We start from the raw sequence: 23,908 nt of genomic DNA, 5'->3' as shown, positions 1-23,908 counted from the left end.
CTCTGGATAGAGGGAATCATTCCTGCACACTTAGGAAGGAGCCTGACTGCACTGCCCCAGTTTCAAACGAGGACAAAGCAGGGTTTGCTTAGTGGCTGGGTAACGAGGCTGGAGCATCTGCTACATCTGCCTTCTTCTGGATGCAGATCTCCCACCTCCTCTTTGTTATTGTGCTGGAGCAATGCTGCCCATGGAATCTCTCCGTTCTACATAAACAGGAAATCGCATGTGCTTGATTGTAAACACTGTGCGCCTTTCTCAGCGTTTCTGCCATGCTGGCTGGAGTCCCAGAACCAGCACCACGTGACTACAACCCCCAAGGCCCCCAGTCCAGTTCCCACCTCTCCCATAAATTCATTGGGGGCACCAGATTTGTTTACCTTATATGGTAAGGTACTAACACCCCATTGCTTTTCATTGGAGGAGTCCAAGTTCACTCATTTGACATCATTCCTAACAGAACTATGCAAATAAACAAAGGGTTTCTGGGATATGTAGTCGAGGTAAATTGCTCCTGAAATTGCTACCCATACTGTTGCAGCCGGCTCTAGCCTCTGCAATGGTGGTAGGGTGAGGGGGGAAAGAGGAAGTGGAGTTTGGCTTTTCAGAAACAATGGATTTTTTTTTCCACAAAAGATTCTTTAAGAAAAAAAAAAACAAAACAAAAAACGGGGACAATGAAAGTGGGGGACGGAGGGAGAAACCGGTGTGTTGATTTAGGGGAACTAAAATGAGTAAAGGACAATCGCAGTCTCAAGCGTTCAGCATTTTTTATTTTTTTGTTTTTCTTGCGCTCACTTTCATCTGGCAAAATTTTCCCGGGCCCTCAGTCACCCAAGTCCAGCCCCCACAATACTCGTAATTCTGAAGGAAGAAGGGAAGAAAACCATTCCAGAACTGAAAGCCCAAGTCCAGTCATTTCGGATGCATATCATTCATTTGTCTATTTAGATGGTGGCCCAAATATTTGAGATGGTCTTGGAGCACCGCAAGGGAGGAAACCCAACAACCCCAGGACAGAGCGGGACTGGGTTTCGTGTGTTTACTTGGGCTACAGAAGGCGGGGGTGGGGGTGGGGGCCGCCCGAAAAGACTACAACTCCCAGCATTCCTGCTCAGTCTCCTCCCCGTTTCTGTCCATCAGAGAGGCAAGGCTCAGTGAGTCAGTACCCTACAGTAAATATTTGTATTAGCAAGAGCCGGCTGTAATGGTGGATCTGTAAAGGAGAGCCAGGGAGAGCCCAGCCTTCGCCCAGAGATTCCTCCCGTTGTCTGGCAGGGGAGCGAGTGGAGCCGACTTGGCAGCATGTCGGTGAACATGGACGAGCTGAAGCACCAGGTCATGATCAATCAGTTCGTGCTGACTGCGGGGTGCGCCGCGGACCAGGCGAAGCAGCTCCTTCAGGCGGCACATTGGCAATTCGAGGTGAGTCCTCGTGCTTGTGTGTGTGTGTGTGTGTGTGTGTGTGTTTGTGTGTGCGCGCGCGCGCGCGTGTCCCAGCTTTTGCTGGAGCGCGTATGCTTGCACAAGCTGAGACCGGCGTGTGTGTGCCTATGTGTATACTGCCATGTTTTGCGTCCAACAAACTCAGCCACGTTTTCCAATTGGCTTGTACACATTTTTGCATCCAAACATCCATATACACACTACCGACGCTGACTGCATTTATAAAATGGTGCGGTTCACAGCTGCGGCGGGGCCTCGAGGTTTTGTAGCCCAGTGCCGCACAGCATACGCCGTAGCTTATTATGGTAACCGCGTTGTCTGTCTATATGTCTGTAGGGTCCGTGTGCCCGTGGTCTGGGAATCACGCACGGTGTGGTGTAGTCTGCTACCGGATCCCTCCCTCCCCCCTCCGAATGCACCGTTTATTCGCACATCCCGTCTGTGGTACAGCCGGGAGTCAGACCAAATAACCAGGGATGGCACAGCCGGGGGCGGGGAGGGGGCGAGGGGGTTAGAGGCAGCAGCCCACGAAGCCTTCCTCGACGGCACCCACTGAGAATGCTGCTTCCTCATCCGCTGACGTATGTGTGTGGTTCTTCCTGGGCCTCAGTTTCTTCCTCTGTAAAATGCTGTGTGTTGGGGGGAGGGGTGAACTAGATGAATACCAAGGTTTCTTCCAGTCCTAGGTCCGAGATCGTGTGAGAGAGAACCTCGGGTCTCTGGCTGGGAGGGAGAATTCTACCAAGACCCTTCCCTTCCATACTCCCCTCCCCCCTTCCCACTTCCCCAAGGAAATGGTGTCAAGGCTGGCCTGCTCGGCTCAAGGCTCCGCCATGTCCATAGGGGGAGGGAAGGCCATTGGTTTCTTCCTTTTCCCCTGTGAGTCAGAGCAACACTGCTCCTCAAGGCCCCCGCCGCCGTGCAGACCGGGGTTGGGGAGGTGCTTGCCTTTTAGCCCGAGGGGAGATGGGCTCCGAGGCTGAGGTCATTTCTTCCACAGGAGATGGAGAGATTTGAGGTGTCCACCACCAGCACCACCATCAGCAGCACCAACGCCATGGCCACCAAACACGCTTCTTTTGTTCACCAAAAACTAACGGGCCCCCCTACCCCCTCCAGCGCAGCTGTCAGGGCGAGCCAGAGGGCTAGGGGCCAACGCCAGCGGATGGACAGGCCCGGCGGAAATGAGAATGTGGTGCCAAGTGGGTTACACTGGCTCTCCCGGGAGTGTGACACTCGAGCATGACCCTCCTCCCCCAGCTTCTCCAGCCTGGGTCTGGGTGCGGAAACAGAGCCACTGGGGAAGGAGGAAGGAGGCGGAGCATGCTTGGGTCCCTCGGGCCCCAGGGGCCCAGGAGCTAGGGAGGAGGGGTGGGGAAGGGGTAGGAAGCCCCCACGGGCTTGAATTGGGATTCCTTTTCTTTCTTCCACCTTTCAAAGCCAGGAGGAAGGAGTAGACAGCCTCATGCTCTTGCCCTGGACCTTGCTATCCCACATCTAGTGGAGTCTAGAGTCTGTCTGTACTAGGAGTGGCATTCACGGAGTGGTAAACCCCTAGGCTAGGGAGCTTCCTCTGGAGGCTAGGACCGCAGGAGTGCCACCTGGTGTCTGTTTTTACACGTACAGTACCGTGTACTTCTCTGTGGACATGAATAGTACATGCACTGTCTGTGCATTCAGTTGCAGTAAGATAAGTGAAGGCATGTGCAGACTCATGCACTACAGAGTGTAGACTGTTGTGTTTACCTAAGCAACACTGGAGAGAGAGAGAGAGACAGAGAGAGAGAGAGAGAGAGAGAGAGTGTGTGTGTGTGTGTGTGTGTGTGTGTGTGTGTGTGTGTGTGTGTCACCAGTATTTCTGTGGGTGTACCTTTGTGTGTACCTAGGTGGATCCTGGGAGTCTGGTATCTCCATGAACATCTTGCCCTGCTTGTGGTCCCAAGGCTCCTCAGAACCTGAGCCTAGAGCTAACTAGTTTTGATGGATCTCTCTTGTTAAGGCTGCCATTGTCTTTATGGCCAAAGGGAAACCTGGCTCTTTCCCAAGTGGCACTTCCCAAGCCAATTATTATTGGCTCTACTAACAAGGCTGGGCACTGGATCAGTTAAGGGGATTGTTATTGAACATAGACTGATAAAGATTGGGATAAACTACCTGGCTTTGGGGTTGGATTTGGGCCTGTAATTTCACCTAGATCCTAACTCTTAAACTCCAGGGCCCTTGTTGGTTTGAGAACCCAAGATGACCTCTGAAGAGGTTTTATTTAAAATGAGCCTTGAGCCTAATGTTTGGGTTAGAAACATTATTCCTTGAGGAGCACAGCGCTCCATACATAGCGGGTGCCCATTATAGGTTGTTGTATAGTTTCTCTGCCCTCTACAAGGACAAAACTCTGGGCCAGAAAGTGTCCCAAAGAGATCTAGATTCCTGAACCAACTCAGAAACTAGCTAGGTGCCTTTGGAACCACCCTGTGTCTCTATAAAATGAGGATAAAGATACTAAGAAAGTTAATCTGCTAGGCCTAAACGTCTTCTTTGCCATAGTTCATGCTTTGAGGCCTCAGTGCTGTTCCTTCTGAGCCTTTAGGGCTGCCTATATGATGGGAAGGGAGCTGGAACCACAACCCGGGCCTCCCTAGGTTGGATATCCTGTTCTTGCTTAGAAAACAGAAGCCTTCATAGTGAGAAAGAAATCCTGGGAAACTTTCATCGCCTTCAGTGTACCTGGTGTGTTGGACCCAGAAGGGGAATTCTCTCTCTCTATATATATAAAATCATAGGCAGGGGACAGGAGAACAGAACTAACACTCACTGTGTCTTTGAGAGCTGCCTGTCAGAGAAGCAAAATACTAGCCAGTCCTTTAATCCTGATTGGCAGGATCACCGGCCAATCACAAATAATGGGGCCACCCCCACCCCTCACCTCCCCCAATGTACATCCATATGCAAATACCATACTTTTCTCCCAGGGGCTATGTTTGGGGCTGCACACACAGAAGGCTTCTTAATCCTTTCTGCCCGGAAAGACAATTTCTCAGCCTTGTTCAGCCTCGTAAGGGGCGAACTGCAGAGATGGATAAGGGAAGGAAGATCTCAGCCTTCTCTGCTAACCATCTGTTCAACCCCACCCTCCACCCACTTAGAGACATGTACAGTGAATTAAATTTCCTGAGTAACAGCAGAGAGTGACCCCCAACCCTTTCTGTTCCAGCCCTCATTGTTAAAGAATCTGACTTGTCTAAGGCTCCCTTCCTGTCTTAATGAGCAAAATCTGGTGACCAGAATAGAATATCTCTTTGCTAAGGGAGAATTCTGCAGGCCCCGCCTCAGACCATTCTGAACAGGATTGGGCTTAGAGATGGAGGGCAGGAAAGTGTAGGAACAGCGCTGGCCCTAGAACTTTGATTCAGCCCCTTATTTGTTACATGATATATTATACATATATATTATAAGACATATGTATATATGATCTGATATATGTGTGTATTTGCACTCGCATATATATGTGTATATATGTGCAAAGTGTTCTATAAGTTATAAAGTGCTTTAAAATATCAACTATGATTATTGAGATTGGACTAAATGTAGACTCACCCCCATCCTTGGACATTTGCTTTTTGGGCCACATTCTTGATCTTAGCTTTTGCTGAGTGCTACCAAATTAGAACTTTAGTTCATTAAAAGAGATGATTTGTGGAGGCAGCTAGGTGGCCCAGTAGATTGAGAGCCAGGCCCAGTAGGTCCTGGGTTCAAATCTGGCCTCAGACACTTCCTAGCTGTGTGACCCTGGGCAAGTCACTTAACCCCATTGCCTACCCCTTACCACTCTTCTGCTTTGGAAACAATACCCAGTATTGATTCTAAGATGAAAGGTAAGGGTTTTAAAAAAAAAAAAAGATATGATTTGTTCCTTAGATTCAAGTTCACCAGAATTCTTCCATCCATATGTGTGAAGTAGGAGGAAAGCATTGGTCTCGGACTTCAAAATTCCAGCACTTAGAGGCTGAAGTCACTGGACCTGTCCAAGCTCAGTTTCCTCATTTGTAAAAAAGTGATGACAGTTCTTACACATCTGCCTCTGGGGTAGTTAGGAGGATCAGAAGAGCATGTGAAACTATTTTGTAATTTGTAAAGTTTAGCAGAATGTAAATGATTATATTTCATATAGCAGCTGATAGAGAAGTAGCTTGATCTGGAAGAACTCCAACATCTTCCCTGATACCCAGTTTGCCCATCATTGCCAAAGCAAGCTGGTCACCATGAGCCTTTTCACCGAACTATACAATGGTCAGTGGTGTTGGCTGAAGGAATATGTTCATTCCCTCTTTCCCACGTGTGTTTATGTCCTCCTGATACTCCCCCTTCTCCATTTTAAGAAACTTTGGTACCTTCCTATTGCATCCGGAAGCAAATGCCCCGTTTAGCATTCAAAGCCCTTCATTCATCGAGTGCCTCCTACCTTTCTGGTCTTCTTACACCTCACTCCCCAACACACTCTTCTGTTCAGTGAAACTTGCCTCCTGGCTGTTCTATAAAAAAGATACTCGTCTCTCCAAGTATTTTCTCCAGCTGTCCCTCATGCATACCTAGAATTCTTTGACTCCAATTAATGACCTTGATGACTTCCTTTTTAAGTCTCAACTACAATCCAGTCTTCTAAAGGAAGCCTTCTCCAACCTTTTCATTAAACCCTTACCTTCTGTCTTAGAATCCATACTAAGTGTTTATTCTAAGACAAAAGGACGTTTCAGAACTAGGGTCAAGTGACTTCTCTAGGGTCATACAGGGCATTTCTGAGGCCAGATTTGAACCCAGGATCTCTTGTCTCCAGGCTTGGCTCTCTACTAACTGAGCCATCTCACTGCCCCATCTTTACTCTTTTCATACTTTCCTATTTATCCTGTATATAGCATGCTTTATATATATATTTGTGTGTTGTCTCCTGTATTAGACTGTAAGCTTCTTAAGGGCAGGGACTGTCTTTTGCCTCTTTTTCTCTCCTCAGCATTCAGCAAAGTGCCTGGCACAGAGTAGGCACTTAATGCATGTTTATGGATTGAAGGCAGATAAGCATCAAGCAGGCTCCATGAAGATGACAGTTACAGCGTCTTATTCACCCGTCATTAGAACTAACAGGAGGGACATTGTAGCTGCCTGCAGTCACAAAATATTATCTTCCTGGGTGAGCACCTGAGAAGGGAAGCTGGAGACTGAGGGAGAATGGGCGAAGGGGTTTAGAGATAAGAGGGAGGAAGAAAGAGAGACTCAGAGACACAAGGTTCAACCTCAGGGGATTCCCTGTGCTGGCTCCTCTGATGGTGGCAAAGAGTGAGTGGGCCACACCTGGACCCAGTTTTTTATTGCAGAATCAAGGAATGGGGAATGGGAGGTAGTCCATGAACATGTGAAGGCAGAGAATGAAACCTTGGCTCTGTTCACCACCACAAGGTCAAAGAGGAGGGGGCTAAGATAATTTAGGGCCCAGCGCCCTAAAGGTCCCGTTGACCTCTGGACCGTAGGCTTAGGGAGTGGTCAGCATACCATAAGCTCAGAGTTACACTTTGTTGCAAGGATTAAGTAATCAATCATGAGAAATCTAACCCTAAGTTTGTAACGGGAGTACATTGATTATGGTAGTCGGCATCTGAATACATCAACAATACTTTCAAGACGAGTTCCTACCTGGATCCCCATGGACATCACTTTACAGAGAAGGGAACAAGAGACCCCTGGAGGGAAGCGCTTCCCCCTGGGCTTCCAGCCTTGTCCCCACCAGCAGGCCTGTCCCGGCAGATCGGCCCGGAGCCGCGACCCCGAGCCCTCCGAGAGTGCCTGCTCTCCCCGGCTTGCAAACGGCCGGCCTGGTCGCTCCTAGCTGATGAGGCCGGTGAGCCCGGGGACCTTCTGTCGCCTGCGCCCAGAGAGAACCGAGGAGTCAGGAAAGGCAAGTATCGAAGTGGAATGACCTGGTGGAAGGAAGCCTGGAGCCCTGGGTTCAGCTCCTGGTTCTGCTGCCCTGGGTGTGGGCTCTGTTTCAGATCCCAACTCTTGCTGAGCCATACCAAACTGGAACTTTAGTGAAAAGGATCATGGGGCTCACAGGATTTTGCTGTAGATACCTTTGGTGAAGTGAAAGGAAAGTAACCATCTTGGGGCTTTGAAACCCCATCCCTTTCTGTCTGTGTGACTTGTGGGCAAAGCGGCCTTGGGCAAGTCACTGAACCCCTCTAGACCTTGACTTCCTCCATTTAAAAATAGCAGTTTTGGGGGGCATCTGGGTAGTTCAGTGGATGGAGAGCCAAGTCTAAAGATGGGAGGTTCAAATCTGGCCTCAGTCACTTCTAGCTGTGTGACCCTGTGCAAGTCACTTAACTCCCATTGCCTAGCCCTTACCACTCTTCTGCCTTAGAACCAAATTGGTTCTAAGGCAGAAAATAAGGGCCTTCAAATAAATAACCAAACAAATGAATGAATGAATGAACAAATGCATAAACAAACACCCCCCCAAAACAAACAAACAAACAAACAAATAAATAAATAAATGGACAAGCAAATAAATAAATAATGATAATAATAAAAATGGCAACTTTGGATAAGATGACTTCCAAGATCCTTTTAGTTTTAAATCACTGATCCTAAAGGTCCTAGGACCAGACATTCTAGTTATAATAATAACAATAGTAATAGCTAACATTTGTAGAGCCTGTCTTAGTACAAAGACAGAAGGGTAAGGGCTAGGCAAATGAGGTTAAGTGACTTGCCCGGGGTCATACAGCTAGGAAGTCTTAAGGCCATATTTGAACCTAGAGACCCCTTTTCCCCCCATCTCCAGGCCTGGCTCTCTACCCACTAGGCCACCCAGCTGCCTCAGACCCAAAGATTCTTCTCAGCCACCAACACACCCTGGAAGCATACAGTTTTCATGTGTTTCTCAATAAAATTTCCCTTGTGGCCTTAGTTAATCTGACACACTTATCTTAGGGGCTTCTGTAGCTAATGGAATAGAGTGAGAGAACTATAGATCACCCCTAATACATTCCTTTTATTGATTTACTTTTAGTTTTGAAAAGTAATTTAATGGATGGATTTTGTTCTTACATTTTGGTGATTTCTGACACACAGATACAGCCAGACCCACATACAGTGCCTGCTGTGGTCACAGAGGAGTTAAGTAAAAGCAGGTGAGCCAGTGGCCCCCTCTGAGGGGATGCGCCAGAGCCGTCTTGCTCCTGAGAGGAGAAGGATGGGTTTTGTTATCTGTTCTCGGAGACCCACATTAGTCACTAGCATTACTCAGGATCACTCATTACAGCTTCCTTCTCTTCATTTACATGATTGTCATCCTTGTTCTCCTGGTTTTGCTGACTTCACATAATCAATTTATATGTCTTCCCATGTCTGAATTCATCATTTTTGGTCACAGTACCACAGTACCCCACTCTGTTCATAGTTTATTGCGTTATATTATAGTAGTAAATACCATAGTTGATTTGGTCATTCTGTGATTAATCAGTGGGCACCCTCATTGTTCCTAGTTTTAGCACTACCCTAAGAAAGCGGCATATCCATTTTATTTTATTTTACTTTTTATAGCCCTTCCCTTCTTAGTGTCTCTTCTAAGATAGAAGAGCTATAAGGGGTAGGCAATTGGAGTTAAGTGACTCTCCTGTAGTCCCACAGCTAGGAAATGTCCGAGGCCAGATTTGAACCCAGGTCCTCCTTGCTCCAGACCCGAAGCTCTATCTGCCCTTACCTAGCTGCCCTAGTACATGCATTTTATTTATTTTAATAAAGCCTTTACCTTCTTAGAATCAGTACTGTGTATTGGCTCCTAGACGATAAGAGTTAAATGACTTGCCCAGGGTCACACTGCGAGGAAGCCTCTGAGGCCAGATCTGAACCCAGGACCTCCTGTTCTCTAGACTGATTCTCTATCCCCCAAACTGCCCCTTGCAGGTGCATTTTAACTGGGGCCTTCTGGAGAGAGCCAGCCTTCCTTGGTCCTCTGATCATTGGGGAGGGGGAAGACACAGAGAAGGCCGGTGCCTTCCTCACTCCCATTCTGCCCAGCAGGAGAGGCGGCTCTGGGTGGAGGGCTGGGGTGTGCCCTCTCCCAGGGATTCTCAGACTGCTGGGAGGAGACACCCCAGAGCTAGAGCTGGCCTTGCCAGGGGGAGGCTCCCAGGGAGTCTCATCACTATTCTCACTTGTCCCTCAAGAGCCTATTTCAGGACCTCCACTGCCTGGGCCCAGACGCTTAGACCTAAGTGGGAGAAAGGGTGTTGGGATGAGATTTTAGGGCAAAGAAGGAACAGGAAGGAGCCTTGAGGAGGTTCTAGAGGCTGGTGATTTCCCCCACTCTGGTTCAGGGACATTCCGGGGCATCTCCAATTATCTTGAGGAAAGCATTGTGAAATTCTCAGAATAATTAATTTTAATTCACTTTAATTAAAAAAACGGCATACCACTTAGCATTTTGTTGTGGAGGAGACATGTGGGGGAGGGTAGAGCATGGCAGAAAGCAAATAGGCATCGGGTATTGCCACTCCCTGGCACCAGGAAGCACTCCCCAAAAGGAGATGCAAGGAACCCCCCGGGGGTGAGGGAAGGAGGAGTCCGGACCTGTTGGCTCCTGTTCTTGGGGGTTTTGCTGAGCTTGGGGATTTGGTGGGGCCAAGAGCCAGACCCTTCACACAGTTTTCCATTCCATATTGCAGTCCTTTCGCAACAGCCGACAGACTTTCCTTATTTTCGTCAGTTTCTTGAGTCTAGAATCTGGCCCCAGCAGCCTCCCGCAACGGCCCCAGAAAATGGTTCAAAGCCAGAAAATAACAAATGTCAAAGAAACCCCAGGAGACCCTCCTTATTGGTTGTGGCCTTTAGCCATTCCAGCTGGCTTCTTAACTACTCTCCCACCCCCATCCCTACCCCTTCCTTTGGATATTAGCTTTAGACAAGAGAGAGAAGGACCGATGCTTCTTTGCTGAGATTATCAAAAGTCTCTTGAAATCCTCCAAGGGGCTCCCAAGTCTTAGGCAGAAACAGTTTCTCGCAGGATGCTGGGGGACAGGCCGGAAAATAGAAGAAACATATTCTTTCCACGCCAGGAACAGGACGCTGGGAGCATCTGCACCTTTCTTCATCTCTCCTTAGCAGAGTCTCTCAAATCAGAATGGAGTTTCCAGCCTGGTTCCTCTCCCCCTGGACAAAAACTGTCAGGCAGGCAGCTAGCTCGTGTCCTAGCAGATAGAGCACTAGACTGGGAATCAGGGAGAGCTTTCATTCAAATCTTAGCTCAAATTTACCAACTCTGTGGCCCTAACCCAGGCACTTAATCTGTTCGGCCTCAGTTTCCTCATCTGTAAGATGAAGAGAATGATAGAACCTCCTTCACACAGGATTATTATGAGAGTGAATGCGTATGACAAATGTCAACAGCTTAGAAAACTTCAAAGCGCTGTTAACAAAAGCTCGCTATTAGAGAAGGGCTCTGGCGTCCTTGACAGAATAATAAAGAAGGTAAAGCTCTTTACCAAGGCCTTACTGTGAGGTTGCCCTTACCTAGATATAGATAGGGAAAGATTACCTGTGTGGTCAAACTTGAGACTGGCTGGGGAAATTCTCTCCTTCCCTGTCCCTACCTGCTTCCTTATATCTTCAGCATAACTCCTTCACCAACTCAGCACACAGCTTGATTTTCCACCTTTTAAGTGAAAGCATCTTGGTGAGTTTTATTTGCTGGGAGCCAGGGGACTGAGGCTGTTCAGTGAGCTGCTGAAATGAGGTCATACTCCTATGGATCATTAGAGCTAGAAGGGACCTTTGTGATCACGTTTAGTTTCATTTAATCTAACTTAACCTCTCATCTACATCCTGGGGTAGGGAGAAAATTGTTGTGTGCTTTCCCCTTACCTGATGACTCCTACTGATCTCCAGCTGCTCTGAACTCTAGACAACTTCTTGGCCTGGACCATATAATTTAATTCCTCCCTCCCTTCCTTCTTGCCTTCCTCCCTCCCTCCCTCCCTTCCTTCCTTCCTTCTTTCCCTCCTTTCCTTCCTCCCTCTTTCCCTCTCTCCCTCCCTCCCTTCCAGTGTCTGGTGAGGTACTAAGTAGGGGTACTAAAAGAAAGTCTGATTCACACTTCACGGTCTGGTGAGATACTAAGTAAGAGTACTTAAGTTAGTGTTAACCAAGTGTTAACTCAAAACAAAGAGAATAGAGTTCCCTTTCACAGTCCCCCCCTGTGATCCTTTGGGAGACCAGTCTCCCCAATAAACCATTTAAACATAACTATCTTATACCTCTAAAGATCTTCTACTACAGGTGCATACAATTTTGCACTTTTCTAAGAGGAAACTACAATAGTTAGAGATAAGAGCAAAATAGCAAAACCAATGTTTGCTAGGCACATTGACAAAAATCCAATTAGGGGGCAGTTCCCTTTGGCATAAGAGTTTACATTCAGAATAAATGTCTTCAACCCCCTTCAGTTCAATCAATTACACTCCAAAGTTAATTCTGGATCTTTTGATGCAGTGGAGGTTTCTTCAGGCATTTTCATGGTGCCTTTTCCAAACAGTTCATTTTCTTGATTCAAGGAGTTAGCCAAGCTTCTTTTTCTGAAATGTTTTCTCAAAAATTTTTAAATCTTGGGTTTTATGAGAACTGTACAATACATAGTATTGATTCTAAGATGGAAGGTAAGGGTTTAAAAATATATATGATACACAAATAGTTCTCAAAATTAAGAAAGAAATGTTTTGTTTTGTTTTTTGGTCTGTGTTTTCTTTCACAACATGACTAACATGGATATATGTTTTGCATGACTGCACATAGCCAATATCTAATTACTTGCTTTCTCAATGAAAGGGGAGGAGAAGAGAGAAAGACAGACAGACACAGAGACAGAGAAAATTTTAAAAACAGTTTTCTGGGGGAAGCTGGGTAGCTCAGTGGATTGAGAGCCAGGCCTAGAGATGAGAGGTCCTGGGTTCAGATCTGGCCTCAGGCACTTCCCAGCTGTGTGACCATGGGCAAGTGACTTCACCCCCGTTGCCTAGCCCTTACCACTCTTCTGCCTTGGAGCCAATATACAGTATTGATTCCAAGACAGAAGGTAGGGGTTTAAAAAATTGTTTTCTATGCAGATGGAAAAAATAAAATATTTTTTNTCAGCCACTTCCCAGCTGTGTGACCCTGGGCAAGTCACTTGACCCCCATTGCCCACCCTTACCAATCTTCCACCTATGAGACAATACACCAAAGTACAGGGGTTAAAAAAAAAAAAGAAATATAGCAATATCTTAAAAAGTTTAGTACCTCATATATGCATAAAATATATGTACTGTTGTGTATAATAATACCTGTGCAATATGTATTTTACCTTTCAATTATGTATGAATAGTTACACAAATTTTTTTCTTTAAATTTGTGTAAAAACTGCCATTCCATCCACCTATTTGGGGATGCCAAGTATGTTTACAACAGTCTCTCACATGATATCTCTCAGTAATTTCACATTGATCTTTGCATTTTAAGTTGTTATACATGCATTATTATTATTCTCCTCAAATTTATTTCATTAAAATTTTTTTTCATACTTATTTTGTATTTTAAAGATTTTTTTCTTATACTGAATTTTTACTTAAGATTGACCTACATATGGTGTATGACCAAATAATTAACCCAAATTCTGAAATAAAATACTGTAAACACTGCATAAAAGAAAAAAATTAGACTTCTCCCATATTAAGAGAGGGCCAAAAAATTGTGCAAGGATTTTTCCAGATTGAGGAGGTGTTCCTGAAATGTGGAAGGGATACTTGTATAATATACTCCAGTAAACAAAAATAAATGTTTGATTTCCCTTTGACCAGTCTTTTCATCTTAGAGCCATGTTGGTAAACCTATGGGACATGTGCCAGAGGGGGCTGGTCCACTTCCCCTCTCCACCCCATTTCTTGCATGCCCCGCCCCTTTGCCTACCAACCCAATGAGAGGACTTCCCCTGTCTGGGATAAGGTGGGGGCGCTCACATGTGGCTTGAGGGTATAGTTTGGTCATTCAGTCTCTTAGAGAAGTGTGGAGTAGGGCTTTGAGTCCAAAGAAATGAACAGATAATTCTGTCACATACTCTTCAAGATTAACTTTATGAGTAAGCTTTCTTGCTGAGATTTGGGAGATTGTTAAACATTTCCTGCACTGTTCTCCTTTTATGTGATATAGTTCCTCATGGTCCTAGAAGATGGAACCAGGACCAATAGATGGAAGTAATGGAGGCAGATTTGAGATAGTCAATCAATAAGGATTTATTTATTGAGAGTCTACAATATGCCAGCCATTTTGCTAAGTCTGGTAATACTGAAAAAGGCAAAAAAATATATTAAAAATATGATAAATTGGAGATAACCAATGGGGGGAAGATGCTGGCATTGAAGAGGACTTGAGAAAGGCTTCTTTTAAAAGGTGGGGTTTTATCTGAGACTTGAAGGAATCTGGGGAAGTCAGGAGACAGAAATGAAAAGGGAGAAAATTCTGAGCATGGTTGACAGTCAGTGAAAATGCTTGGAGTTAGGGGCAGCTGAGTGGCTTAGTGGATGGATAGCCAGGCCTAGAGATGGGAGGTTCTAGGTTCAAATTTGGCCTCAAACACTTCCTAGTTGTGTGACCCTGGGCAAGTCACTTAACCCCCATTGCCTAGCCCTTACCACTCTCCTATAAACCTTTTCCATCCTCTTAATAACCTATAGTCACTGAGCCAATTAGCACCCAGGATACAGAACATAGCGCTGTGGTTGGTCACCTTTCATTCCATCAGCCAATGGTGTGCCATGATAAGTGTAATTCTGCCATATAGAATTAGATATATATTTTTTTAAAACCTGGGATACAGTGAAGCTGTGATTAGTGAACTGTGATATAGCAAGGGACGACTGTAATAGGAAACATTTCTATAGAGCAGTGATTCCCAAAGTGGGCGCCACCGCCCCCTGGTGGGTGCTGCAGCCACAGGTGCATTTGGAATTTTGAATGTTTTAACTTTTTTTTTTTTACATTCTATTCTGAGTTTAATAGTTTCATAATTTCAAAGTTCAGTGTTTCTAATTTACACCTTTCTTTACTATATTTTATGAAAAAGGTAGAAACATTAATACATATATCTTTCCTATTAATTGCTGTTAAAATTTTAAATAATTAATTTCCAGGGGGTGCTAAGTGATATTTTTTCTGGAAAGGGTGTGGTAGGCCAAAAAAGTTTGGGAACCACTGCTATAGAGCTTTAAGATTGGCAAAGTACTTTACAAATATCTCATTTGATCTTATACGAATTTAAAATGTAGGGTTTTATGCTAATATGAAAGTTCTAAAGTAATATTATGGTTGCTGATTTTAAAATATTACAGTCTAAGTCAAAATGATTTTAAGCAGCTTTATTTACAAAGAGGTGGAAAGAGTGAAAGTGGAAAAATGTAGATAGATTCTAATAAGCCTACCAGTCCTTCTCCTGAGAAGCCAGGCTTAGCCCTAGCAGGGCTTCCCCAAGACTGTGTCTCCTCATGGATTTTCCTGGTAATCCTCAACCAGAAGTCCCTGTGGTGTCTTTAGCCAGGGTTCCACCAATGCAGCCTCTTCCAAAGCCAAGGCAGGAATCTCTGGAACCAATCTCTCCAAAAGACAGGAGAGGAAGGCCAGCTACTCACCCTGCAAGCCGACACAGGATCCAGGGGGAGAGTCTCCTCCTTCAGTCTAGCTCACCTGTGTTGAGAGACTCCAGAGAAAAAATTCGAAGGAGAAGTCCCTTGGACAGGAAGTTCAGGACTTTTTTAAAGTCTTTTTTTCCACATCACTTCCTGTCCCTCCCCCACAGTCTTTCAGTTTGCCTAGCACTGCCCAGGGGCAGGGCAGTGGCCTCTGGAGTTGTCACCCACTCTAGCAAGTGACTTGTGGACTCTCATACTTAGTGACTGGTAAGGTACTAAGTAGGGGTACTTAAGTTTTGATTGATTAACTTGAAAGTTGTTATTTGATAGACAAATCGAGTTTGATTTACTCTTCACAATCCTCACAATTTGCCTGGAAGATAGAAGCTATTACTGATGCAGAATGAGGATCACACAGCTAGGAAGTCTGAGGTCAAATTTAAACTCAGTCCTTTCTGCCCCTGGCCCAGTGCTCTATCCACCACCACCCAGCTGCCTCCCATGGATGCCCTCTGATAATGTGCTATAGCAGCCCTCATTGGGGTCGGTGTCCTTTCCATTCCTGTTTCGCTTCCTTAGGTAGATCCTGCGTGTTTGGCAGGATCCTCTTATACATGAAGTGGTTATTTAATAGATAATCATAATAGCAGCAGTGGATCTGCTCCCGTTACAGGCAGATGGACAACATGCGAGTTGGGTAGTGGTTGTCCCTTGTCCTGGAAGAGGACCAAAATGACAGCATGATGTTGAGGTCAATGTGTCCAGCTGTGGCCAATCAGACCCGTGTGAGCCCAGGACACGCTACCACAGCTTGACTACAAAGAGCCCATATGAACATTTGGGATGGAGATGTCTCTAAATTTGTTCCTCTCATTTCTTTTTTTCTTTCTCCCCCCCCCCCCCAACCGTACGTGCTATCTTAGAATCAATGTTGTGTATTGGTTCCAAGGCAGAAGAGAGGTAAGGGCTAGGCAATGGGGGTTAAGTAATTTGCCCCAGGGTCATACAGCTAGGAAGTGTCTTGAGGTCAGATTTGAACCCAGGTCTTCCCATCTCTGAGCCTGGCTCTCAGTCCACTGAGCCACCCAGCTGCCCCTAGATAGCTTCTTGAGGGCAGAGATTATTTCACTTTGGCCTTTGTATGTCCAGGGACAGTAGTGTTCAGTGTGTTGTGGTTCAGTCTTTCAGTCATGTCTGACTCTCTGTGACCCCATGGGCATTATCCATGGGGTTTTCTTGGTAGAGATACTGGAATGGCATGCCATTTCCTTCTCCAGTATGTTCCTATTTTACAAATGAGGAATTGAGGGAAATAAGGGCTCAGTGACTTGCTCAGTCCCATAGCTAATAAGTCTCTGTGGCTGGATTTGAACTTCAGATCTTGACTCCAAGACTGGTTGCTTTACTATACCTTCTAGCTGACCTGAGCACATAGTAGGCACTTTAAAAATCTTCACTGATAACTGAAACATTGTAGGATGACCAAATGTAATAGGCTTTGTTACTAGCAGCAATGTAATGATCCAGGACAATCCTGAGGGATTTATGAAAAAGAACACTATCCACATCCAGAGGAAGAACTGTGGGAGTAGAAATGCAGAAGAAAACATATGATTTATCATTTGTTTATATGGGTATGTGATTTGGGGTTTTGTTTTTAAAAGATTATTATAAAAATGAGTAATATGGAAATAGGATTTGAGTGATAATACATGTATAACCTAGTGGAATTGCTTGTCAGCTCCGGGATGGGGGAGGGAAGAAGGGAGGGAAAGAAAACATGAATCAGGTAACCATGGAAAAATATTAAAAAAATAAATTATATTTTTTAAAATGCTTACTGATGCATTGGTTCTTCACAACCTGAGAGATGAGATAGGTGGTCCAAATTTTATTAATTCCATTTTATAATTGAGGAAGGAAGGAAACAAGCATATATTTAGCACCTACTATGTGCCAGGTACTATGCCAAGCACTTTTTACAAAAATTTTCTCATTTGATCCCCAAAACAATCATGGAAGTTAGATACTGTCATAATCCCCATTTTATAGTTGAAAAAATTAAAGCAGATGGAGATTAAGTCACTTGCCCTGTATCACACTTAGCGAGAGAGGCCAAATTTGAATTCAGATATTACCTATTTCAAGACCAGCATCAAAAGTGGCATGAATAGCACTTGCTGAATTAAAATTTTTCAATTTTAATTTTTATAAAAATACAAAATGCCTTTGACACATTTGTTTCTTGTGCATTAATTTCTCTCTGTCCAGATTTTAAATACTTGAGGACAGGAACTGTTTTACATTCTTATACCTTAAAGTACTCTTACACTTGCAGAAGTGCTTCTTACAAGGTTGGGCATTAGTGGTGGGCAGTAAAGATTTGTTGACTGCTTGACTGGATGGGTGAGATGGATGATGAGTGGGTGGAGAGAGGAAGGGATTGTGCTCATGGGGTATTGGAGGGTTAATGTTTGAAGAGCTGGATTGTGTTCAGTGGGTGCTGGAGGAGTAATGTTTTTCTTCCTTCCACAGATAGCCCTCAGTGCTTTTTTCCAAGAGACCAATATCCCTTACAGTCACCACCATCATCAGATGGTAAGTCTCTTTCCATTTTTTTCCCACCATCATTCAGTTCTTTGGGAGGGATAAGCCCCTCAAGTCTTCAGTTTGGAAAGTTGTTTTTCTTCTGTTAGGGGTCAAAGTCCAGTATGGGAGGGGTAGCCAGATGGCCCAATGGTTAGAGAGCAAGACCTACAGATGGGTTCAAATATGGCCTCAGACACTTCCTAGCTGTGTGACCTTACTTCCCCGCTGCTGTGGAACTGATAGTTAGTGTTGATTCTAAGAGAGAAGGTAAAGGTTTAAAAAACCAAAAACAAACCCAGTATAGGACGGTGCTGTTGACAGAGTGAGAGTGATTTCAGGGTAGAGGGGAGAGAAATATAGCTCATTCTAAGCCCAAGGGGAGCTGGAGAAACAAGGGTACCTATGCCCTTTCGCAGAGAGTGAGGGCTGCCCCTCATTGGTAGGGCATCTTTAACAGATCCAAGGCAGCTTAATGGCACAGTAGGTAGAACGCCGAGCCTAGTGTCAAGAAAACTCCTCTTTCTGAGTTAAAATCTGGCCTCAGGCACTTAGTATCTGTGTGACTCTGGACAAGTCACTTGTGGACCTCAGTTTCCTCATCTATAAAATGAGCTGGAGAAAGATATGGCCAAACATTTCAATGTCTTTACCAAGAAAACCCCAAAGAGGAGAACATGGTTGAACAACCGCAAATTAATCAAAGCTTTCAAGTCTAGAGAGCTTAGAGGTCATCTGGTTCAGCTCCCTTATCTTATAGATAAGGAAACTGAGGCTCAGAAATTTAAGTCATTTGCCCAAGGTTACACAAGTTTACATAGAGGGAGGAAGGGAAGAGAGAAAGGGAGGGAGAGGGATAGATAAAAAGAGAGGGAGAGGGAGAGGAGAAAGGGGGGAGAGGGGAGAGAGAGGAAGGAGGAGGGGATGGAGCTGAAGGTGAGCTTAGCTGCTGATCTGTGCTGCCTGCAGCTGTCTCTGAGCTCCTGGCCTTGGTCTGGCAAACCTCAGGTGGCCTAGAGGGTGCTGGGGAGAATCCATATGGGGGTCTGCACTTATTCTAGGTTCTCAAGCAGATTTGCCACAGAGCAGGGCTGCTGATCCCAAGATGCAAGTCCATGAATGTGGATGGGGGAAAAATTACATCCTTATTCCCACTAATAATCTTGCCCTGAAATTGCCCATTTTCTTTCTTTCTTTATTAGACCAGGTAGTAAGTATGGTTTACAAGGCAGAAGAGAAGTAAGGGCTAGGTAGTTAGGGTTAAGTGACTTGCCCAGGGTCACACAGCTAGGAAGTGTCTGAGGTCAAATTTGAACCGAGGACCTCCCATCTCTAGACCTGGCTCTCTATCCCTGGTGCTGCTTAGCTGCCCCTAATTTCCCATTTTCTCCTATATATCTTATGCATTTAAAGACATTATTCTAAGAAGGGTCCATAGGTTTCACCAGACTGCCAAAGGGAAGTCCATGGCAGAAAAGAAAGTTAAGATACTTGGTATAGAGGCTGGTAGGGAAAGAGCCTGCAGGTTTCTGGTCATAGGCCAGTGCTGAAGGTAGGATGTTTAATCCTAGTGGTAGGTGTTCCAATGGTGACCTAGGCAGAGGGACTGTGATTTTAGGTTCCTAGAGAATGGGAAAGATTTTCTTTCTGCCTACAGCCGAGGTTTTTAACTTGGGGTCTAAGGGATCCGTGGAGAGGTTTCAGGGGGTCTGTGAACTTGGTTGGAAAAAAAAATGCATCTTTATTTTTGCCAACCTCTAATCAAATTAAGAACCCTTGATCTAGAGTAATGAGCAGGTGCTGGAATGTATAGCTTCTGAGTGGAACCTCAGAGAGTAGGCACATCCTCCCAAGGAACCAGAGTGAGGAGAGGGGTGGTCTGTGCTATGCCAGACCTCCAGTAGAAGGGAGTTGGAAGCTGTGGGGTCATTTTAGAACCTTTACCAATCATCCATTCCAGAGATCACAAAATATCAGCCTGGGAGACCTCTGAGAGGATGGTGTTGGTCAGTCAGCAAGCTTCCCAGAGCAGCTAACTGAGGGCAGAAGAAATAGGGATTTCCTCCTCCCAGGGCACACAGGGAGTTTTGTTAGAGTCAAAGCTAGAACTCAGACCTCCCTCTGGTGTTTTTTCTTCCCAAAAGGGAGGATGCTAGGTGGGGAGCGGGTGGGAGGAGAGGAGAGGAGGTAGAAAGGTTTCTGTTTCCAGATTGGGTCAGGGCCAGTAAATCCTTGACCTTTTGCTTCCTTTTCTTAGCACAGCTTGACCTTCAGAGCAGACATCTCTGACAGGCAGTGGGAGAGAGCAGGGCAGGCCCACTTAGCTGGGTGAGGCTCCTGAACCCCCAGGGCCCTGCACTCTGGAGAGGTGGGGAGGGAGCCCCTGCAAAGGCCTGTCTGCATTCTGTGCAAAGGTCTAGCTTCTCAGTGTGTCATCAGCCCATAGTGGGCCAAGCGAGAAAATCCTGGGAGCAGCAGCCTCATGGCTCAGTGGATGGAGAACAAGGCCTGGAGATGGGAGGTCCTGAGCTCACATGTAGCCTCAGCTACTTCCTAGCTATGTGACTCTGGACAAATCACTTAACTTATGGCTTAGCCCTTTCTGCTCTTCTGCTTTGGAACCAATACTTAGATTCTAAAATAGAAGGTAAGGGTTTAGTGAGAAAATCCTCAAGGCCTTCACCCTGCAGAGGTATATTCCTCCTTGTGGAAGTCTTCTAGATTCTAGTTTCATTCTCATCATCTAGGCCTAATTGTAAGAGGGAGATTTTAGATATCTTATAGATGTATATTTAAACTGTGGCTGCCAGGAATCAACAATTCAGATTGATTCCACAATTAAAATAGACCCAAGTCAGGATCGGGTTTAAGGTAGTTTATTTACAATTAGGAAGGTAAAAGGTAAGGAAATAAAGAGAGGGAGAGGATAGTCCAGGCCTGCAGAGGCCTGGACGGAGAGAGAAGGTTAAAAGGCTAAATAAATTAGACTACAAGCCACAAGGCCTAGCAATCAGATAGGCTAGAGCCTACTTAAGGTAGAGTCTTGGAAAAATGCCAAGGTAGGCCAAAGGAAGTCAGCCTAACTTACCCACGTGACCATTCAGAGTAGAAGCAGCCTGAGGTCTCATCCGAGCACCAAGTTCAAAGCGGGAACTCCCTTAGCAGGAAGTAACCAACATACTTGAAGAGATAGTGTGTCCCCCACTCCTGCCTTGCTGTTAGAGCCCTCCCCTCTTTACAAAGCCTTCCTCCCCCCCAGACTCAGATGCACGCCTTCTGACCAGAGTCCACCATCTGAAAGAGGAAGGCCAAAGGGGGACGGAAGAAGTTCTTTTCGGGTCTTTCCCACACCCATGGAGCTTGATTCCAACAGATCTCCTGGTGCTTTTTGGCCTCCTGATCCCTGAGGCCAATCACTAGTCCTCCAGGCTTTGCAAGGTCCATCAAAGCACCCATTTGGATGGTCAGGGGACAGGTGGGCAGGGACCAAACACAAGCTCGGTGGAAGTAGACTAAGTCATTGTGGCATCCTGAGACCCAACTGTGTTGTTAGGCAAGCCCCCCAAACTCCTGATAAGTCATGGTTCTGATTTTGGTGAGAGCCAAGATTTGAGAATTAGTATATGCATCGGTAGAGAGAGGAATCAGGCCTTAAACTAAGCTTTGTATAGAGGTACTTAATAAATTGAATTGCTTAATTTAAGGAAATTAAGTCTACCTTCTGGGGGCAGTTGTGTGGCTCAGTGCATAGTGAGCCAGACCTGAGATTGGGGAGGTGGTGGGGGTATTCCTGGCTTCAAATCTGGCCTCAGACACTTCCTAACAGTGTGACTCTGGCCAAGTCACTTAACCCTTATTGTTCTTTTGCCTTGGAAGTGATATTGTATCAATTCTGAGGCAGAAGGTAAGGGTTTTTATTTTTTTTAACACCTCCTTCATCAATATATCCAGATAAGTTTCTCAAGGAATATTTGAGAAGGGCGAAAGAACCTTAAGAGCGAGGGTGGGGGGGTGTGGAGATAAGGTTGGGAATCAGGGAAGGCTTCAAGAACATGCTGCCTGAGCTAAACCTTGAAGGAACATAACAAGACAAAAATCTGAGTCAGCCAGGTGGATTGAGAAACAGGCCTAGAGATGAGAGATCCTGGGTTCTAACCTGGCCTCAGACACTTCCTAGCCATGTGCCCCTGGCCAAGTTGCTTAGACCTTACTACTCCTCTGCCTTGGAACCATTACACAGTATTAATTCTAAGACTGAAGGTAAGGGTTTAAAACAAAATCTGAAAGGATAAGATGGAGAAGAATGCATTCCAGGCTTGTGCCAAGCTAGGGAGATGGTAGATGGCATGTTAAGTTCAGGTAACAGTCGGGCCAGTTTGTCCGGAATGTAGAATGTGTGAAGGAAAATGATGGGAGATAAGGATGAAGAGGAAGGTGGAAAGTCAGGGCGCACACTGTATTGTCAGGAAGAACTGAAAAGATCTGGGCTTTTTTTTTTTTTTTTTTAAATCTCTTTTGCCCTTTCAGTAGCTATGGGACTCCCCCAGATTGAAGCCTGGCTCTGGAGGCTGTTGAGGAGTTAGACTGTGTTGGGGAATCCCAAGAGGCACTTGGGGAAATCCTTAGGGTGATTGGGAGCAACAAGAAGCCGACTGTGACGGACTTCAGGGAGTTGCTTTTATCTCTGGCCCAGCTCCAGCTAGATTAAATGGGAAAGTTGGGCTGTATGATTTTCTAAGGTCTCTTCCAGCTCCCACAATTCTATTCTAAGATGGGGGGAGGGGCAGCCGAGTGACTCAGTAGATCTAGAGTCAGGTCTAGAGAGGGAGGGCCTGGGTCAGACACTTTCTAGCTGTGTAATTCTGGCCAATGACTTAACCCCCATTGTTTAGCCTTTACTACTCATCTGCCTTGGAAGCCATTCACAGAATTGATTCTAAAGAGTTAAAAAAAATTCTCTGGATTCTTCTTCCGGGTGAGCACAGGCTGACCCCTGGAGAGGGCCTGGGTCAGTGGGCGGGCCTTGTGAAGAGACGGGGAGAGGAAGGTATCTCATAGGCTCTGGAGCCTCAGAGAGGGGCGGGCCCTAATCTCTCCATCTCTCTTCTCTCTCCACAGATGTGCACTCCCGCCAACACCCCTGCCACACCCCCCAACTTCCCCGACGCCCTCACCATGCTCTCCCGCCTCAAGGCCTCCGAGAGCTTCCACAGCAGCAGCCCCATGGCTTCCTCGGCCACCTCGCCCCCTCCCCTTCCGCACCCCCCCCACTTCGGCAGCTTCCCCGCCGCCTCGCCACCGCCCGGTCCGCTGCCGCAGCCCCAGCAGCCGCAGCAATACTCATGGACTCCTGCCCCCTCCTCCCAGCCCTCGGACTGGCCGCCCCCCGCCTCCCAGCGGGCCACCTCAGAACAGAAGGCCAGCGCGACCATGGAGGCCGAGAGATAAGGGAGGCCGAGGGCCCGCGGGGCCAGGGGCAGGGGAGAGGACGTCTCCTCTGGGCCCCCTCATGCTTCTCCTCCGCACCCCCACGTTTATTTCTTTCACCCTTCCCCCCGGAGACCTGGAGGGGGAGAGACAGGACTCGGGAGCAGGCAGGGACTGTCTGACGCAAGCACGCACGCACACAACCACGCACTCACACAACCACGCAGGCACACACGCACATTCGGTGTATGCACAATCTCCTTTGCACAGATTTAATTTGAAGCTGTTTGGGCTCCCATTAGAGACCGAACAATGCCCTGGACCTGCCTGCCCTCCCCTCACCTCCTCAGAGATACTACCCTGGAGAATCACTACAAAGTCAGCTTCTGATTTCAGGTAACATGTACCCACATACATGCACACATGCACACACGCACACACATACTCACACTGGCATGCATACAGAAGAACACACAGGGCCCTGGCTTTGTGTGTGTGCATAAAAAACGTATTTATATGTATGTCTATTCTAAACAGTTATGTAGGTTTTCAGGGCAGCTGGATTTTGCATGTGAATAACTGATTCCCAAAGGCTCCCCTCCCCACTTCCCTGCTGCCTGTCTTCTGCTCTCCTATCCAGCACTGCCTCACTTGCAGAGAAGAGGACTGTGGGAAACTCCAGGACTCTCATCTTCCCCACCCCAGTCCCCTGTCCCTCCCTCTTCCCCCCAGGGGTCACCTGCATG

At 46.3% G+C, this 23,908-nt stretch overlaps 1 protein-coding gene across 2 annotated transcripts; it reads left to right on the top strand.

Moving 5' to 3' along the window:
* Positions 1-688: 688 nt before the first annotated feature.
* UBALD1 (UBA like domain containing 1) lies at positions 689-23,272 on the top strand. 2 transcript variants are annotated; one of them, XM_044658980.1, is made up of 3 exons: positions 689-1,425; positions 17,685-17,747; positions 22,929-23,272. In XM_044658980.1, the coding sequence occupies exons 1-3, from the start codon at positions 1,306-1,308 to the stop codon at positions 23,181-23,183; spliced, it is 438 nt and encodes a 145-aa protein (XP_044514915.1). In that variant the 5' UTR covers positions 689-1,305; the 3' UTR covers positions 23,184-23,272. The 2 variants fall into 2 exon arrangements, with proteins under 2 accessions (XP_044514915.1, XP_044514913.1); XM_044658978.1 differs by having other exon boundaries at positions 22,854-23,272.
* The last annotated feature ends 636 nt before the right edge of the window (positions 23,273-23,908 follow it).

The sequence above is a fragment of the Gracilinanus agilis genome, chromosome 1, assembly GCF_016433145.1.
Source record: "Gracilinanus agilis isolate LMUSP501 chromosome 1, AgileGrace, whole genome shotgun sequence".
NCBI classification, from domain to species: Eukaryota; Metazoa; Chordata; class Mammalia; order Didelphimorphia; family Didelphidae; genus Gracilinanus; species Gracilinanus agilis.
This window is presented reverse-complemented; position numbering and strand designations above follow the sequence as displayed.